Raw genomic sequence first — 19,935 nt, 5'->3', positions numbered from 1 at the left:
CCAGCCAGGCTTACAGTTGCAAAACAAAAGCAGAGCAAGGCACCCAAATCTTCGCAGTTGGGGCGAAACGAGCATGGATTAGAATTCTACAGACACCGCTATTTCAGGGACCTGCATTGTTCATCTTTTACACTCAGTCCCTACGACGCAGCCGCCGCTTCAGTGCGCCGACTATACTCGACCGTGCAGACAAGGCATTCGATAATCGTCGAGTCACTTGATGCGCTCCACAGGTCGTCTCTCTCAATCGTCCGCCATCTTTGGTTGCTTACACCACGCCTCTGAACGCGATGTCCCACCATTGGACGGGCTCCTCTCGTACGAGAATGGAAGAGAGTGCGTTCACGACCGCAGCTTCAGCAAAGATGATGAAAGAGAAGCGTCACATTGACTCGCCATTGGCCGATGATGCCAGGCGTTCCCGTGCAACGCCGGCACCGCCGAGAGAGGAGAGAATGCGGAGAGAACTTTCGGAGAAGAAGGAAGCTATTCCTCCCAGACCATCCTCCTTACTACCCTCTCTCCCCCTATCAATGGCTCCAAGCAGTGCTGACAATTCATGGACAGCATATGATCGAGCCTTTTGCCTGTCCAAGCAACAGAGAGAAGGCGTTTTAGCTCTAAGGTCCGTTAAATATTACGCCTCAACAAACATGGTCGTTCTATCCTTTCGGTGTGTTCATTTGCATGTTAATAAGCGCGGCCGTCTTCATTTAGGCTAGTGCACTCTAGACTGTTCTTACAAATAAAGCACCAAAACAGGAGGAGAATGTACACGAAAATAGTTCTGGCACTCTATTTGTTCTCATGCGCGGTTATACTGTTCTCGCCCTAAACAGAGCTGCAATGGGTGACACCGGGGCGAGACAAAACCAGAAGAGCGACGACAAAGCTGGGACCCGGGAGACCACGGAGGTCGTCAAAAAAAGTGAGCCTCCGCGGTATACTTATTTTTCATATTGCTGTGCTTGCGCCTGACTGCTTACGGGCACCATCGTTGCCACGTGTGGATGGGTGATGCAGAGTGCAGCATTGTGGGCTATAACGAAGCGACCGTCGCGGATGTCAGAACTTTTTAGCGAACATGCTTCACTTCGTGCTCTCGATTTAGCTGGAGAGGGCTGCGGTCAGCATTAAAATTACAATAAGGAAGCATGTCGGTGGCGGCCGGTAAAGTTGACACGCCCGATCGAAATTCCTAACAGCACACGCAGCAAGTTTCTGCCAAATTAATTTTTTTTTTTTTTTTTACTAAGGAAAGCACTCTCATCATACATTTGAAACCCTTTTTGCACATAATAGCATTTTGCTCAACGTTACAAATGCGCTATTGTGTTACATGTAGAGAAAGGCGGGAAATGCATCAAGCAAAATAGCGGAATACATTGTTCGCGCTCAGTACGTATTCTAAACTTTAAAACGGCTTTCTGGCAGCAAAATTGAATCTTGCGTTTTCGATTCACACCGGTCCAACCTATTCGAACCGACTGAAGTGACGCCGAACGCAACCCGAGGCGGGTGCATCGGGCAGGGAACGTCACTCAAGGTTTCTCTGTGACACTGCGCGAATGGTAGCAAATGCGAGTGTACTACTCTTTGAAAGTAACTTTGTAAGCGGATGCAAGTTTTCAATCGCAGTCAGCATCTTCTTGAAATGAATCAATTTAAGCTGGCAGACTTTAATGGCACAGGCTTAGCTTTCTGACGAGTGCAGCTGCTGAAATGTTTCTCAAACAATTTTCAACGTAGCAGTGACGTGTTGGGCAACAAACAACATCCGCATCACTCTCTACACTTCATCGCTTCCTTCTTTATGACCAGGCGGTAGTCCTTACACGACGAAGCTTACAGTTAGGGAACGTGACAGCACGACTTCAGTCATGCGTCATCCGATGGGAGACGAATAGAACATGACAATTTGGAAAGCTCATTGCACCTTTCTCTTGTATATAAAAGGCTGTTCACCGAAATGACTCTATTCCTCAACTCTTATGAAGTTTGTCTCTTTGCCTAACCCAGCAAACGGGACACAACTTGCCTATAGTTTACGCTGTCTTGATAGGTTCGAGAAATGCCGCTCACCGCGCATACACGGAACTTCGATAGAGCTTAATTAATAAAGATAACGAAAATGCGGACACCTAATCTCCACCCTTAATTGAGAGTATGGCGTCATGGTGTTCACGCCTGTCGTGTGTGGCTCCATTTGCTGAACCTCATTCGCACACATGCACTGTGAAATCCGCTCATCAAATCAAAGGATTAGTGACTGAAGTCACTAATCCTTTCATTTGTGCCTCTATTATCCCCCACATGCTATTAGCATACAGTCGTAAATTACTATACTATGTGCAAGACCACCCGGCACAAGTGTATAAAGCCTGTAGCTTCACCAAGCTGTACGGACGGGCATGCGAGGCCCAGGCAGCAGCTTGTCCGACTCGGGATCCCGGAGAGTTTGATTCCCCCACACCCTCCCACTCGAAAGGCAGGTCAGACGGTCGCTGGATTTTCAGGAAAAATGGGACTTTCACACTATCGTGCATAAAGACTACACCTTCGATCCAGCTGAGTTCGCACTGTTTCGGCATAGATTTGCTCGGACCACAGCGCGCATGAAAAAGCGGCACAGCCACGGAAGTTCTTTTCACGGGCGAAACCTGCATCGCGAAATCTTATTCGGTCCAAATTTCATTCATCATGCGACTTCTTTAGGCTTGTTAACACGGCGGTCAAATAACGACTGAAGGGTTTTGTGCCTTCATGCGCGTAGCGTTAGCAGTGCTTGACGATCATACGTACACCATTTTAACCAGCCGTTATGCCTTCGAGATTCATAAAGGATTCATTATTGCTTGTCTTGTAAAAGCTACGAGGGCGCTAAAATCTAGCAAGAGTTTCTATATATATATTTTCGAACAGCAGCGATTGTGTGCTGCGTGTTCGCGGGACACCATATCGATTGTTTTCATTTGTCCCCGACACTCCAGTTCTCGGCTGTGCGTTAAGGCGAGGAGGGCCTTTTCATACTTTTGCACTGTGAAAAACCAACCTCATAGTGCCACAACACAGGCATTCGGGATAACAGTGTTTTGTGCAGTAAAGTGATAATTATTCATTCAACAGCGTATACTTTAGAGGTCAAAAAAGCTAATCTAAAGGAGGGAGGGGGGAGCTAGATACGCCAATCAAGCGCTAACAGGACCGTCGCGTGGCAACGCCTATAGATTCATGTTAACAGTGCGCCGAGTTGGAATTAAGCTCCTGCGACACTGTCCAACCACTGGAAAGTGTACTCGAAACGTGCACCAAGTTCGCATCGAAAATGTACTTATTCGGTATTTTTCGTGAACTGGGTGATGGATTGTTGAGGCAACGAACGGGGGGGTCTGTTTCTTGTTGAGCTGATTAAGCATTACACTACAGTGATCTCGTGGGCCCCGTTCTGACGTGTTTCGGCTTTCCTTTCATTCGCGACAGCTATCAAACAGCCATCGCAGCTCCAAGCAAAGGTTGATCGCGCATAGCGAAATATAAAACGATCTGGCTTGTATACCTGCCAGCGCGGCGAGGCCGAGGTCAGTCGATCGCGTTTGTTTAGTTAACGACGTAACTTGGAGCGTGGATAGCAAGTCGATTCTCTTTGGGGTCGAGCAAAGGCGGAGGAGGCCATTTGACTTTCGCTTCCGCCCGACGAAAAAGAAAGACGCGAGGCGCGCTGGTCTGCGAAGACATCGCTCTGCTCGAGGTCTTCGCGGCACACGTGCGGTCACAATGACACGGTGCTCGCCCAAAGGAGGAAATGTCCGTCGGCAATTGTGCGTGTCTGGTAACACGGTGTATTCACATGGCGGCCTGCTGTGAAAGCATTCGCGCACATATTAGCCTGGAAGACGGCACTGAATTTCCGCGAGACTTGCATTTTTCTGTCGCAGTCTTTTTTTTTTTTTCGATCGATGCGGCAGTGGTATACCTTACTGAATGAATTGAAATTATCTACGAGAATTACTTCTCTCGGGTGGTTACATGTGTATGGTTATTGTCCTTGGCCGCTATGCGAGCCTGCTCTGGCTCATACTGGGAGCAAACTTCTTATTTGTCAAAAGGAGTCAGGGGAAAAACTTTAGTCATGGCGAATATGAGCGCCACCGTTGATTTATAACAGCGGTTGTTGGACGAAATCAGTCACGGCTTTGGATGATAGCACGGAGCAGTCGAAAAAAAAAAAAAAAAAAAAAAAAAAAAGCTCATGCTCGACCAGTCGTGGTCAGATTTCTCTTGGCAGCCATTTCGCACCTTCTGCGCCACGTCATTCCATCTATCGGTTTGTGTGCTTGTATATGTGGGGGGGGGGGGGGGGGGGTTAAATTTTAGCTCCGAGAAAACAACAATGCGGTCTCTATCCACAGAATTCGAGTGACCGCGCTTTCGTGCGTCCTGTTCGTCGGCCACGCCGGGTATGTGTCTCAACTCCACCCATGCAACGTCGTCCATCCATGACAGGCGGCTCTAAAACAGTGGCGCAAAAGCTATTTCTTTTTGCACTTTTTTTTTTTTTGCATAGTCGGCGCCATCTTGGCGGTCAGGAAAAGATGCTTGGAATGTGCTTTGCGTTGCTTTTCTTCGAATAGTTGACTACACATGGCTTACTTACTGGAAGAAGATATCCTCTGAACTGCACATCTTGGAGTGACTGTGCGATAAAAAAGACCGCGACCAGTGACCGGCCACAAGAGCGACCCCTAAACAAGGGGGGGGGGGGGGGGGGGGCTTATGCGAAGATTTATGAACTGTCGTCGACATGTTCCATGCGGAGAGTTCGGGCAAGTCCGTTTGTTGTCCCTTGTATGCTCTGCTGGTAACCTATGCGTAAGCTCTATCCTAACCTTCAGAAGCAGCGTATCCGTCTCTCGCATTCGTCCGCCAAGCAAACGCCGCCGCTCCAGAAGAGGAGCCATATCCAGAAAAGACCAGGCGGCCGACACGTCAACTGCGTGGAAAGCTTGTTATTCCGCCACGCGTCAGCGGCAATGAAGGAACAGCGGTGCTAATGGCTCCAATGTGCTATAAAGCGTGTAATGAATTTGACTTATCGTTATGAGCTCTCTCTCATCGTTCACGCGCTCTTGGAAGTTGTTTGAAACGAAGCAAACAAGCAATGTGAATGTCGACATTCTTTCTTCTTGCGCAATTGTTTCGATGCCGCGGTATCCGCAAGCTGTTATCTGCATCCTGCGGCGCCCTTTGTTTGTGCTCCACTCGCTGACAGGGTCACGTCCGTTCAACGTCACCTTCCTTGTACGGGATTCTTTTTTTTTTTTCCCTTCACGCACTCCCGCCAATGCAGCGCAACACGCAGTACTGAAACTCTCTCAGCTACACGCACATGCACGCTATCGGGTCTGTATCTTTGGGAATAATCAGAAGCGTCGCGCTGTGTGCCGCAGTAGTTTCAGAGTGAGGGCGACTGCTCGAATGCTGCCACTGATTTCATTCACCAAGATTTGATACGATGTCTCTGCACGTTGAAGTGGAAGACAGTAAAATGTACGCACTGCATTGTTCCGAATTCCCCTGCGCTTTGTTTGTACGAGGAGACGTTTAAGCAAGTATATAAGTAGCATGTAGTGCCTAAAGTGCAGTTTACTTTTTATTTTAGGGGGGGAGGGGGGGGTCACAGACCCCTCCCTAACAACGTAACACGTGTACCGACTTGGTGGGTAATGGGCTGCCGTTATCGTGGTTCAGCCGGGAAGCCCCCCTCTGATGGTGCGAGGAAAGGCGGCGGACGGACAGACTCGTTAGGGCACACGCGAGGCACGTAGTACGTGAAACCACCTAAGCAACTGCTCATTGCTGTGTTTGCTCAGCAGCGACGCGTTCGTTGCTGAGACCCCGACTCGAAACACTCGATAGTGCCGCAACATTTGCTTGTCATTAAACAGGTTAAACTAACAAAAGCACATTGGTTAATAATACTTTGCATTCCATTGTAACGACGCCGAACGCCGCTGTGTTATAGCTAGCGAAGAAAAATATAAATAAACCGTACGTTTGATGCTTCTATGCCTTTACAGTATGAACTTAGTTCGTTAAAAGGAGCTCTGAAGTTCGTTTTAGATATGCATAAGGTGCGTTAACTAAATTTAAACACAAAGAGAACATGGGAGCGACTCTGTGAGAAGTTAGTTATACTCGCGGTTTACTTCCGCTTCCATACACTTGCTAAGCTGCTGTCTTTACGAGTAGTCGACAGTGACAGACTGGGCGCTTTGAAAGAACTCACTATACCTCGCTATACTACAGGCACTGATGGAGAGCGCTGTGTACCCAACCTGAACCATTAATGAGCATTACTAACAACTCCCTACCCCCGTAGTATTTCAAACTTAATACATGTAAAATATGTGCCAAAGACACTTGTTGTAGCTTAATTGTCTTCGTAGGCATATGCAGTTGATGTCCATTGTGGGGCATGAGCGAGGTATGATAGACAGTTGCATATTTCAGCAGATTCAGCAATACTTGCATGTTACTGAAATGTGTCGCAAGGCCGTTATTACGAAAGCCATCACCGAGCATTCCGTTTCTGTTCATAAGGGTACTATTACTGCTATTTATATAGTTCATGAGCTACGTATTTCAACCCTTGAAAGTACTGCCATGTTTCAGCTAATAGGGTGCTCGAGCGGTGCTCTCCGTGGCAAAGAAAGCGAAATTTTGAAGGTGTTTAGGGGTTCCGCACACTGTGTTTTCGTTCACTCGTCGTTGTTAAGACTTACAAGCGGCACGGGCGCAAGAACCGTGCCCTCAGCAGATCAGCTGAGCTGTGTGATTTGCTCATGCGATAAAAAAAAAAAATAAAAAAAAAACGGTTAATTCGTATTTCATGGGACCGGAGAGAATGTCACAATTAGCGGAATGTCAAATTATCGAGGTAACCGAAAAAAAAAAAAAGCATACCACAGTATCCCAAGTTAAAGCGCTTTTATTTATTTAAAGAAATCTGCAATATTTTATTGAGAAACTTGGCTAGTAACTTTTGCTTAGTTCCGCCAAATGGTGAAGTGAATCACTGTTGGACGATACAACACGTGCTCTAAGACACTTCGAGTGCTAACAGCCGTGTACGCCATCTCTCCGCACAAACATGCGTGGTGCAAATAAATAAGAAAAAAAAAATCCGCACCTTGTGCCCACGCAAAGGACGCATTGTAAAATGTATACATGTAGGTTTGTGATTGCAGAACACTGACAGCATGGGCGGCAACGCAGTCAAAACATATAAGAAAATTGTGTAGCGCATTATACAGAGCATAAAGCCTAACGTCGTATTTTTAGAACGCAGCCCTTATGCGCCCGTTGAGCCGTGTCGATCGTTGTTAGTGCCATTGCGGTTAAACCGAGCGAGAGTCGCGAGGATTTCTCGGAAGAAGAGGGAGAAGAGCCACGAGCGAGCGGCGCAGAGCTCGTGGCTCTTCTTTCTACAAATCCTACTTCGCTCGTGAGAAAAATAGTGTTTTGTAACTACTTATACATAAGAGTACTTGCTGTTGTGTTAGTCTGTTTCGGTTCATAATTAAATAAATTTAACGGCGCAAGAGCAGACAAAACACATAGGGAGACGAAGCTTCGTCTCGTCGTCTCTTTGCGTGTTTTGTCTGTTTTTGCGCCGTTAAATCTATTATGCACATACATACATATACGCATCTCTCATAATTTTATGCCCGAGTTGTTTTGGGACGTTAAACCCCACAAACCAAACCATGAATATATCGCAAAAACGCGGAAATAGCTTCACTCAGATTACCGTAATCCTTCACACAATATTTGTCGACTGATGATCGTAGCGATGAGAACTTTCTCCGGTTTGTTTTATTGCCGAGGCAGACGATATAGTCACTTGATGCTCGATATAGAGGAATGTGTTGTTACATTTCCCTTGAGACGCAGCAAGAGTCTTACATTAGGGCACCGCTATTCCGTTATAACAAGAAAATGCTTAACACGGCTGAATAAAAATTTGTCCGTTCATAAATTTGTCGGCAAACCTAATCACTATAGCATTCCGTCTTATGTCAAACAGAATCCACCTTGCCTGTCTCTGCTGCCCTCAAATTGATGGGGGCTAACGCCGGAGAAACCGTGAGCGGCTGCCTGACTCCAGGAGCTCATGAAAGCCGAACAGCTTTCGCAACCAGCATTACGTGACTTAAATACGCGCAAGAACCCGTGCTGCAAACCTCCAGACGGCCTTATTTAAAACGCGCAGCCGTTATTCAACTACCTACTATCCCGCGAGATGCGATCGCAGAGATACATAAGACGGAACTTCTAAATGGACCGCTCCTCGACGCGGTTTTCCTCTCATTTTTCGGTGCAAGCTCCCTCGAGGCGGAGGAGTAACAGGAAAAAAAAAAAAAAAAGAAAAGACACGTGGAATCACTTATCAGCACGATGCCCCGCAGTGTTTCGCAAACGGCGAATTCTCGCAACAGCCCATTCAGGTCTCCCCAAGGTCGCTGAAGCATTAGAGTGATCGATCTTTGCGCAGACAATTCACAATGCACGTGACTGATTTATTTGCTCGTACTGAGCAGCAGACGTGTGAACCAGCACTGCACGACTTGAGGGCCTAGCGTCTAAATGAATTTTGGTGCCTCGTCTCCAATGCACTGTGTGCAGGAAGTGCGTCCTTGTTCATGGTCGCGGTCATTTCTGAAGCTGCAAGCGGGCTAGAAACACACTTCTTATAAAAATCTCCGTGAGCGGTATTACAAATATTACGATTTTCCTGCTATAGACACAGGTGCGGTCAGTAATGCGCCGTACCACAAAATTGTTGTATAGAATGGGGAAGAAAAAAAAAGTGCCGACAGTTGGCGCGTCGCACCTTCCTACGTTGTCCGTTTGAGTCGTGGTGTCGAATACAAGCAACTTAGCGGTTGTGCAACCCGTGGCGCGTCGCTGTGAAGAGCGTTGCTGGCACAGAACAAGCACGCGCGAGTGATTTCAGTGGGCAGCAAGTAGCAAGAAGCTTATGACAACTACAATATGCGTAATATATATTCGCTTCGAACACGCTGCCTACGCATTTGTACGCAACTTGTGTCGACTTCGCTTGCTGCAGGTGTATGATGTGCTACGAGTTGCTAGAACTTGCATTTAGAACCCGTTGGAACGAGCCTCATGAACTGTGAACAAGAATCGAGTCTTAAAAGTTTCAAATTGCTGGCGTCGGCCTTCAAGTCCTGTTGTATGAAACATTTACTCCATCAGTGTGAGGTGAAAATGTGCTAAATGAGGGGTTTCACTCCTTCACTGATTTTTGAACTCCCAATTTTCGGAAATGAACTTTCCTTGTTCTCAGTGGAGCAAAACACCAGCATTTCCCGTCTGCTTCGGTCAGTGAAGTCCCCGTATAGGCAATTACCACTATCGCTGGCTCGATTCTGCTGCTTTACGGGTGGCGCCTGTCGCGGTATGAGATGTCGGATCATCTCCGTTTTCCGCTGCAGTCGGCTGTATTGAACTACTTACCATTCGGAAGCGCTCCCGTGATGCCTGATCTTCGGTTGTTCACGCCGTCAGAGCCCGTGAATAGGCCTCATTGTCGTAGCAGTTTCCGGCGTGGTTCGCGCGGCACGTTGTAGCTACTATAGTGTGACGCATCCAGACGGAACTGCGGTGAAACGAGAGTTTCTACGTCTAGTTGTTGCTTTAGCTTCTACTTAATCATACAAAGAAACCAAGGTTTAAAGACGTGACAATGAAAGCCCTTCTGATTTTCAGTCAGCTATACCATGGCGTGTGACCATGAAAACTGCAGTGAAACCCCCTTTTCAGCTGCTCCTAGTTGTAAAGCTACATATATTTTTCCGGGATAGCGGGCAAAGAAACCAGCTCGCAAATCAGAAACAGACGACAAGCAGAAGACTCCCACCGTTTGCGCCGCTGGCCCTGCAGAAGGCAAAATGAACGCGATCATACTATAGGGAGCTTGCATGAAGCGATGCATGCTGGGTAATCCACTATGATGTCGTTGGCAGCAGACAACGCAGCACGGCACTGCCGCACAGCCTCGTCTACGTGGTCTAGTGCGCGGAGACGATGCTGGCGCGATCGGATTTCGGGTTCTTCACGACTTCAACAATGCGTCTGCACGAGGGTGAAAAGGCAAGCGATTCCTCTAACGACGTCGACGCGAATGGCTCGCACGGGCCAACACACGCGAGAACGACACCAACCCGAGCAAGTATATAAAACTACATACTTTCCAGAACTAGAAATCATGAATGCCGGCGATGTCGACGGGCGGCCAGGTCCAGACGCATAGTGCAATCAGTCGTTGTCACGTAGCTTGAACAGGTCCGCGTCGCATTTCTTCATAGCGCGCCCGATTTTTCGGGCACAGCGTCGACGCGTACGTTCCTCAGGAATCTGCTAACAAAATCACGTACTTAAAACAGCGCACGAAAAGCGGCGTATTTGCTCGGTGGACCATCGAAAATACAAGCCACTTGCTCAATTCACCCTGGCTGCGCTGCCCACCGTCTGCTGCCAGCGACAACATCATGGCGGATTACCCGGCATGCATCACTTCATGCAAGCTCCCGATAGAGTTTCCTATTTTTATCGAGAGAAAAAGCTGGCATCGCTGCTGTTCACCCACAACGGAAAAATGCAGGAATGGTGGTAGTGGTTGATTTATTTTTTTATTATTATTACTTTTTTTTTAATAATCAAAAAGAAGGAAAAGAGTATTGCCGGCCGCGGCAACTGCTATCTAAAAAACTGAAGCACTTGAGCTGCGGCCGGCAGGATGGAAAAGGGGATAGGGAGAGGATAGCGAGGGGAAGCTAGTAGAGAGGGGAGAGATAGGAAGAAAGGACAGGGGGAGCTTTGTACATTATTTACAAAGTACAGACGGTCAACGAGTTCGCATCGCTCGCGCGCAAGTGTCCGAGCACTCCGCAGGAATGCGGGGAAGCTTATGCGGTTTTGTATTTGGCTTGCGCATGTTGGGTATAAAAGGTTGATTCAACCGTATTAATACAACTCTCCTCGAGCCAACCTCGAAGCAATATAGCGAAAGTTTCCACCAGCCCTGCACTTACGTTAAATTTATTGCAGAAATGAAGAACGCAAATGCCGCCGGTGAGATCCGAACCCAACATCTTCGAATTTCCCGTTCAGTGCCCTACTGAGCCTAGTCGGCACTGCTGTAAAAATGAGCACCGATGAGGATGCATATAGACATACATCTCTGTGTCCATTGTCTTTAGGTAAGGAAACTTCACTTTCTTGTATAGGATAGTGAATAAAATATTTATCTATATAGAGAGCCAATTATATACCTTAGATGGCTATGTATTATGGAGAAATGCATTAGAGGAAATACCGCTTACTCCCAATCGGGAATTTGTTTTCTCGCGACGTTAAGATGAAAATAATCACAAGCTAAGCACGTGAAACAAACGCAGAAAACTGCATTGAAGATTATTTCCCCTCGTGTAGATTCACGGCGTGGAGATGTACGAGGACCAAACTGAAACTGCATAAATAATCACCATGGAGGATGGAATATTTTTTGTGTAATCTGGAAGAGCTCTGTCTCGGAATCTGAAGTTTTGATGATTTCTCTCCCGCTTGAATATTGAATGAAAGGAATACGCCTTAGTTTTTCTCTTTTTTTTTTTTTTTCAATATAAAAAAGAAATTTTAAGCGCTGAAGAAAAGTTGGTTAAACTGTCCTCTACAAAAATTAGCTGCTGACACATGTGGAATGCTAGCCAGCATACAATTTCGTGGCGTTAATACCGTCCTGCACCCGCGCAGCCTTTCTGGTACGATTTCTGTGGTTGCATCATGACTCTCCGGCGCGCTCGTCGTTGGCAGTCGCGCTGCTACTGTCATGAATTTCCCACCGGTCCATCGTCGTCGCTCACGGCCACCGGAAACGCCGCGGCCGGTCGAAAGAGGGCTTGCGCCGCGGCGACAGAAATCGCGAGCGGTTTCGCTCGCGTGTGAAACAGCCTTTATAGGAAAAACCGCGGACTAAGAGAGGTCAATAATAGAACTCTGTACGTCAATAGTTTGCGATTGCCGTAGCCAAGTTTCCGACGCGAGTAGGCACAAGCAACGACGCCAAGCTCAGGCATTGGCGTCTTTTCTGGTCCGTACGCCTCATGCAATATACACTTCCGCTAAAGATACCTGAGACATACTTATCGGCTCTGCAATCCGTGCAGAGCAGTATTTCTGGTTTGGTTTGTGGTTTGTGGGGTTTAACGTCCCAAAGCGACTCAGGCTATGAGAGACGCCGTAGTGGAGGACTCCGGAGATTTCGACTACCTGGGGTTCTTTAACGTGCACTGACACCGCACAGCACACGGGCGCCTCGCTTTTCGCCTCCATCGAAAAATGGCCGCCGAGGCCGGGATTCGATCCCGCGTCCTTGGGAACGGTAGTCGAGCGCCGTAACCACTGCGCCACCTCGGCCGGTAATATTTCTACTGTATTATTTTATTCTCTTTTTGGCTGCCTCACCATATTATATTTACAGTTATGCGGAATGAGCTAGAACCATCAATCGATTTTTCGCCGAAGATACGGACGTGCGACGAATGGGTGGATAAAAAAAAAAAAAAATCCCCATGTTTTGATTTGAGGTTACGCATTGTCCGTGCGAATATCCGTCCGCACCGGTTAACCCGCGTCAACCTGAGGCCTCGGTCATTCCTGCCTTGGGCTGAAACGGACAGTTCGCAGACGCAAACAAGCCAATGTCACATTGGCGCCGCGTAGATAAGATTTTGCGCTCGGTCTCCTAGCATTCTGCTCGCCGCCAGTCATGCAGTTGACGAGCGCATGCACAGCTAGCTCTGAACCCGCGGCGTTGTAACATGAGCGAATTGTCGCGCGCACTCGTCGGGAAATTTGCTACTTGGCGCACTTTATCACGTCCCGTAAGATAGCTACTTGTCGTCTGAGCGAGCTCTTGCTTTGCTGGGAATCCGAAGTGTCCGAGAATGGTCGGGGCCAGGCGCTTGCACGCGCGCTTTTCGATTAGCTCGAAGCAAACCTTGAAGCCTCCTTTGGGGCCTGCGCTGCGCGGCGCGTTTGATTCGCGGACTTATTCGGATCCTGTTTTTCTTCCGTCTTTCTCAGCACGCGCTTCCGCTTGGCAGCTGCTGGCGGTGGGTTTTGTTTCTGCCGATTTCTCGGGATCGTGGAGAATCTCTCCCAGCCGTGGGGCGGCGCTTACGTTTTCTTTCTTTTCTTCCCCCTTCCACAGCTTTTTTTTTCTTTCCTTCTGTTTCGCTTCCTTTATTCCGCCCATCCAGTTCAAGGGTGGTTGCGAGGAAAGTGAGCAAATGCATGACAGCGCACCCTTCCCACGACCTTGCCAACCTAGCCGGTGCCGGCAAGGTCGACCCTCTTCGCTCGCTACGCGCATTGTTTTATCAGCAGTCCAGTTCCTCTCAGGGAACGGCAGTGACCACCGGCTCTCTGTCCTTCCCTCTGGTTTTCGCTCTGACCTAGACGAGGGAGTGAATGCGGGGTGACCTAGCTGCTTTCATTTATATATCTTTGTTTTCCTTCGCTTTGCAACGGGGCTTCGCCTCGTTGTAAAATGTGTGCTGACGGGCAACGTAAAAAAGACAATGGCGCAAAAGCCACGAGAGGACAGCGCACGTCAAATTTAGGTCGTGCGATCATCACGATTATCTTCTTAATGTTAGCTTTTCTTGTGCGCTGACGGATCCGGATACGATGTCGGCGAAAGGCTTTCACTCTAGAGTCGAGTGCAGAGGTTTTTAGAAGCGCAGGTTAATCCTTCACGCGCGAGACGTTCGCTCGCTTGTATTCCTTAACCAACTCACAGCGGGAGCCGACGTTTAGAAGTGCGGGGGCTTCTGTTTGAGTACCACGCGTGACTCGGCAAAGACAGCAATATCCTCTCTTGACGGGTACATTTTTTTTTTCTTTTACTCTCTTTCATTAGCAAAGAATTAAAAGAATGGGTCCCGTAGTGCTTGATTTACTCAAACACTTATTGTCTCCCGTTCGATTTATTTTTTTTTTTTTTTCGGTACTCTTGCACCACCCTCGAAGACATTCTTTGTGCGTAGGGGGTTTGAACGCTTAGTCAACAAAATAAAAGTCGCGTGTTTCTTTGAAGCGCTCAAGAGGAGCTACAAATAACGTCGAAACAAAAGCGCCCGACGTGTTTACGCTGACACGTGCCTATTTGCGTCGTCCTTTCGCGTTGTCCACTTCACGAAATCATATAAGCGAAGCGGGAGAAACACATTACCCCGCCTATTGAGGAAGAAAGCGGCAGCAGCTGCAGAAGCGAGCCAGCCAGATATAGAAGAACAACGACCGTCCGAAGCCCCGGCAGAGGAGATATTGCAGTTAAGCAGATGGATGGTTTTAGGGACAGCGATGAGCGATGGCTTGGTCTCGTTCCGAGCACCAGCCAGTGAATGCGCTAATGGGCAGAGTCACGAAGCCGTGCGCGAGGCTCCGCAGCAACGTATAGGCGTCTCATGAAGAAAAGGCAACAGGGTGGTATTTGCGCACGTGAGCCTATCATTTGTGCGCGAAACCCGCTGCCTTACCGCATTGCTGTTTCCTATAAATCAGACGTGTATCCAATGGCTCGTTTATACAACCATGCAGTACGCACTGTATTATGTACGGATTTCGACTACCCCTTTCTTGTGGGAAGCGACGAAGCACAACACCGAACATGCCGCGCTACGATACCGCAGGCTGTTTTCTGTGCCTGGACGGCAACAGCAACAGCTCAGTTCGAACTGGGCTCTGCAGGCATTGCAAGACGCAACCAGTAGATGGTTGCGTTTTCACTTAACTCGCAAGCTCAGTTTCAGTTTTGTGCTGGAAAAAGCAATAACGGATTTTCTCGAGCTGCAGGGTTTTCTAGAATTATTTACTCTTCGTTTTGAAAACTGATATGATATCGTCTTGTTCATGACTAAGAATTCACAATTATCCCTAACCACTACATTGTGTTAACTTAAAATTCATTATTAAATTTGGCTGACTACATAATATATATGGTTCTCAAGATATAACACATTCACAGGGGGTCCACGAAAGTATTTACTTTCTATTTCACCGCCCTCTTTTCAGAAAATTTTTTTGAAATGTTTATTCAAACGCCAATATATTACCGTAACACTATGAACAAACATTCTCATTGCCTTTCCTTGTTTCCACCAAGAAAGCTAGTGCGAAAGACGCTGAATGCAAACCTTTAAACTTAGCGGTGCTTATATAGTTAATCTATGTACAGTCTTGGCCAAATGTCCTGAAGTCAAAGGATTTCGTTTAACCCACTATATATATATATATATATATATATATATATATATATATATATATATATATATATATATATATATAGAGAGAGAGAGAGAGAGAGAGAGAGCCTTCACACCATCATAAAAGGTCAAAGGCCATTTAAAATGCTAGGTAACGATTTCTCAGCCGAGCGAGAAACTGTCTCATTGCGTTTAACTGCCTTTTAGTTTTTAATGACGCCATGACGGCTTCATTTTACTGCTGAGACGAAAATCATTTGTCTTCAGGATTTTCGATCAAAACTGCATATAAAGCCTTTTCTTTTGAAGTCGAATAAAATAATAAAACGTGCTCAAAAAGAGCATTTGCATTTTCCTGCGCAGTAAGTGTATGAAGAAGAAAAAATATCTTGCTTGGGTCTCTAGACTGCTTTATAATGTGTTGTAGCCAACATTTGTGAACTACTTGAATTTTCACATTGCCCGCCGGGGTGGCGCAGTGGTTACGGCGCTCGACTATACTGTTCCCAACGGTGCGGGATCGAATCCCGTCCTCGGCGGCCGCTTTTCGATGGAGGCGAAATGCAAGGCGCCCGTGTGCTGTGCGATGTCAGTGCACGTTATAAAACCCCAGGTGGTCGAAATTTCCAGAGTCCTCCACTACGGCGTCTCTCATAGCCTGAGTCGCTTTGGGACGTTAAACCCCACAGACCAAACCAGTTTTCACATTTATTGCTGCATCTGACGCTTGCTAGATGCTGTGCCGGATGGGTGTATGTGTTCAACTAAATTTGAGCAGCGTATTGATTAGAAAGATTTAACGTTTGTAAAAGGCACTGCGTTAAGTGCCAAGGCATGGATAAATAAAAATGAAGGAAGCGAGACTGAAATCTACGAAAGTATCCTCGCGCAGTCACAACAATTTGGGGCAGAGTAAAGAACCGTTTAATTTCTTCCAATGCGCATACATTTCGATACCTGAACTGGCAGCCCATGAAAACTGTTCCCGTGAAACGTTCGTACAGTATAAGGCGCATAGAACTCTTCGCGGAGTCTGCCAGTCTTGCGTCGCCTTCTGTAACGGTGCGGATTTCTTTGAGCCAGCGCAAGAGGAAAACGAATCGTGCACTCCGCGGGCAGTGGCACAATGACAACGGCGCTATGCAGCGGATGAAAAAAAAATATATATAGCACGATCGATACGCAGCGCCGTGATCACTCCTACGCTACCAAAAACAAGGCAATGTTTCCTGCTGCATTTACTGTATCGAGCTCTTCTCTGCAGCGCTCCAAATAGCTTCTTCAGGCTACTTCAAGTCCCATTAGGTAAATGGCAAACACACGTTTCCGCGAAATGAGGCCCTCTGTGTGGCGTCGCTTGCAATATATACGGCTGCCAGTGCGTTGATGGGAGTACACTAAAACTACAAACATAGTCAGGGTTGTACGTGCAAGAGTTTTCTCATGGTGTGCGTCGTCTCTTGGAGGCCAGCTCACGTGCATCGCAGTGTTCCCGATGGAAGGCCTTCCTGCCTGCACGGAGTGTGCCTGATTCTCATACCGCGTGAATTGCGCTGCTTCTCGTTAATTTTCGCTAGGAGAAAACTAGCTATCACCGATCTAAGCGATCCCCCCCCCCCCCCCCCCCCCTCGGTCCAAACTCTTGCACAGCTCCTGCCCTTTCTTGCGCACGTGTCTGCATTCAATTAAAGCCACAGGTGAACTACGCTCTGCTGCACGTGCAGGTGCATGGTCCTACGGGGGAACCTTTTGCCGTAGTAACGAATGCCTGCCAAGCCACGTAGTGGTCGGCACTGTCACCGCGGATGAGTGGTGACCGCTCACGCGAGTCATCCCGCATTCCGTCGCATGCATCGGAAACCTCCGACGAGCTGACTGCCTTCAGTCTTCGGCAGCGCCGATTTTTGCGAGCGTGCGCTCGGCCATGGGGCGCAGAAGAGAAATCACAAAGGTCGTCGAAAATCGCCAGTTCGTGATTGATGGCTTTGGACCAGCATTTTCTGTTTCTATCTTGGCTCCCCATTATTACATACGTCCAGCATTTACCCACACAATGATGATTTGCGCAAAAAAAAAAAAAAAAAAAAAAAAAAGTATGCCCCTGTGGTACGCAGTGGATCGGCTGAAAAAACTCTTGTACGAGTTTTAAGAAAGCACACATATAATACCACTGGAATAGCGAGAAATATTTCAAAAAAAAAAAAAAAGATAGGCGAAAAAAAAAATGCTGCGTGGAAGCGGGGAGGGATGCAGCGCCCAGGAAATTTCTGGGGCTGTTCCTGCATATATAGTACCACAGAGAAGCAGATGCAACTGGCATTGCAGAAGCGACTAGCTTGAGTAACAGTAACAACGGTGCTCAATAAAAATAAGCAGGCATGCAATTTCGGAAAAAGTTTTCGAACACGCGAGCTGAAGGCACGCGTGGGACACGTGGCGCCAACACGATGTATGTAATATTAGCTGTGGGAATGAATGCATGTAATAGCTCGCGGCTGGTGGATGCAGTACCGCATGCAGCAACATGTGCACGCGTAGCGGCTGCTTTTGCCGGCGCTACGATGAAGCGATGAGGACGACGAAGTGCGAATAAGGCTCGCCACGCACTAGCTCCACGCGCTGGTCACCTGTTCGGAGAATTTCTTTTTCGCCGTGATCCACGTTACCAGGCGCTGGCAACCACGCGGGGGCGTGTGCCACGCCACGAACGCGTTTGGCTCTCGGGTGAACGGCGGAGGAACGATCGTAAACCGACCGCAAGTCGTGGAGCAACGCGGCGCCGAAGTCTCACCACACATCGGAAGATTCACGCCTCGCCCAGCCATCGCAGTACCACCGGCAACAGGAGTCCTCCGCGTGGGCCGCCTCCCAGCCATCCCTGACGCTACACGGTAAGAGGATATTTCCTGCCTGGCGGCGGTCTTGGGCGCCCGCTCTCTCCTGCCTTCCCACGGGGAGATGCGCTGTGCTCGCTTCTTTTCGCGCTATCCCGCAGCGTAAAGCGACCGGCGCTCGCTTTCATCTTAGCCGCAGCGCAAGCTGTTGCGACGCCTCCGATGTCGACCTTCACGTGTACTGCGAGAGAGCTGTGGGAATGAATCGACTGGTTGGGCATCGTCCAACGCTCGTGTAGCTGCCCTAACGTAGTCGATTTGATCATGCGCAAAGCACGTGCTCAGCCGTTTATCTCCGCTCTTTGCGTGTGTCGTATTCTTCCGTCCTACAATTTCAAACTGTGAACTCACTTGAACCGGTTCTCTGGCTTTTTGCGACTCGCTGTAGAGTACACGCAATAATGGCGCTTACGTGGAGCAGACTGAGTAGCCAGCGAAGTGCTCTTGTTATAGGCGTGCGCTGTTTGGATTTCCGACAACAGAATTGCAAGCGTTAGGCACGGTTTTTGGCAAAACCACTCCTTCGCGTGCAGCTCTAGACGCTCGAGCTCGAAAGCGCCGCCACGTGCGCACTACGCAGGGCGCTGCTCGCGCAGAGATTCGCTCCACGTGGGCTAAGGTCACTCTGTAAACATGCACGATTGATTGCAAACAGCTTTATTTACAGTCTTGTAGACCGTGGGGGTGGGCCGCCTAGTCCGGTAGTCCACTGGATATTGCTGCCGTCCTCACCAGCCAATGCAGACGGTCAGGATCATCTAATAGCCTCCCACTGCTCTTCTGATGGGTTTGGAAAGGGGTCTACTATGGGACTGAATTGGCATACGCACACCATGTGGTAGAGAACAAGCGAGTGCGTAGCCCACGTTCCGGCCCGGCAGGGCAGACGCGGCGTCGCGTTGTGAGCCGCGCGACAGCTGGCGCCTGGAAATGTGCTTTGATGCGCTCAGTTGACAAGATACGGTTAACGAAGACAAAAAAAAAAGCGAACCTTGGAACGGGGAAAACGCACGTGTATGTCCGGTCTCGTAGCGGATTGCTGTGCGCACTGAGGTCAGAGTTTTCTGTAGCATGCTTGATCAGACTTATGATGGTGTTCACGTATCCTGGATACGATATTCCGAGTTGGCGTCGTTATAGAAAGTGTCGCCATCTCCCTCACCTCGAGTCGTCTGATTGGTGGAAACGCCGGAACCGGAAGTGGGGGCAATCAAACTGACATACGGCTCTGGTGTATCCATCGATCAGATGATTCGAGGTCAGGGAGATAGTGCCTTTCGATAACGACGCAAACTCGGAATACGGACCTTGGTCACTAAGCGCGCTAAACTGTTTTAATGCACTAATACGCCGTGGGTGTGGCGGGAAGAACGTGAGCAGAGGCACTGCACGCGGGGCAATGGCGTCGCAAGTGTAGCGCGTGCACGTCGGTATCAGCCGTGTCGCCTGGCGAGATTGCTAGAAAGGCGTTTGGTATTGTCGGTGCGAGGGCACGAAACGTGCTCAGTTAGCTTCGCGTTTCGCTTCTGATGACGGGTTGCAAGGTCAGTCACTCACTGGAAAATTTATTTGCCGCACGGTGCATAGCGGGCGAAGGCACTGCTCTCGTGCGGTGCGTGCGACGGCGCAGGGTGTGTTCATGCTCGCTGCCGAGTACTTACCGCGTCCCTCAGTCTCCCAAGCGCGCT

The 19,935-nt window shown here is 48.5% G+C and overlaps 2 protein-coding genes across 2 annotated transcripts in view; one reads left to right on the top strand and one right to left on the bottom strand.

Moving 5' to 3' along the window:
* The window catches only part of LOC146202360 (long-chain-fatty-acid--CoA ligase 5), a 122,614-nt gene that overhangs the window by 892 nt on the left and 101,787 nt on the right, over nt 1-19,935 (top strand). Inside the window, exon 2 of the mRNA XM_084588126.1 lies at nt 840-928. Coding sequence (XP_084444252.1) covers nt 847-928 — 82 coding nt within the window. The 5' untranslated portion in view covers nt 840-846. The remainder of the gene's footprint in view (nt 1-839; nt 929-19,935) is intronic.
* The window catches only part of GC (gamma-glutamyl carboxylase), a 159,997-nt gene that overhangs the window by 114,105 nt on the left and 25,957 nt on the right, over nt 1-19,935 (bottom strand). Inside the window, exon 2 of the mRNA XM_084601058.1 lies at nt 9,541-9,682. The gene's annotated coding sequence lies outside the window, so the exon portion shown is untranslated. The remainder of the gene's footprint in view (nt 1-9,540; nt 9,683-19,935) is intronic.

Source organism: Amblyomma maculatum, chromosome 1 (assembly GCF_055883805.1).
Source record: "Amblyomma maculatum isolate TAMU_Amacu chromosome 1, ASM5588380v1, whole genome shotgun sequence".
Lineage (NCBI taxonomy): Eukaryota > Metazoa > Arthropoda > Arachnida > Ixodida > Ixodidae > Amblyomma > Amblyomma maculatum.
The sequence above is the reverse complement of the archived record's forward strand: the minus strand, read 5'-3'. Positions and strand labels throughout refer to the sequence as shown.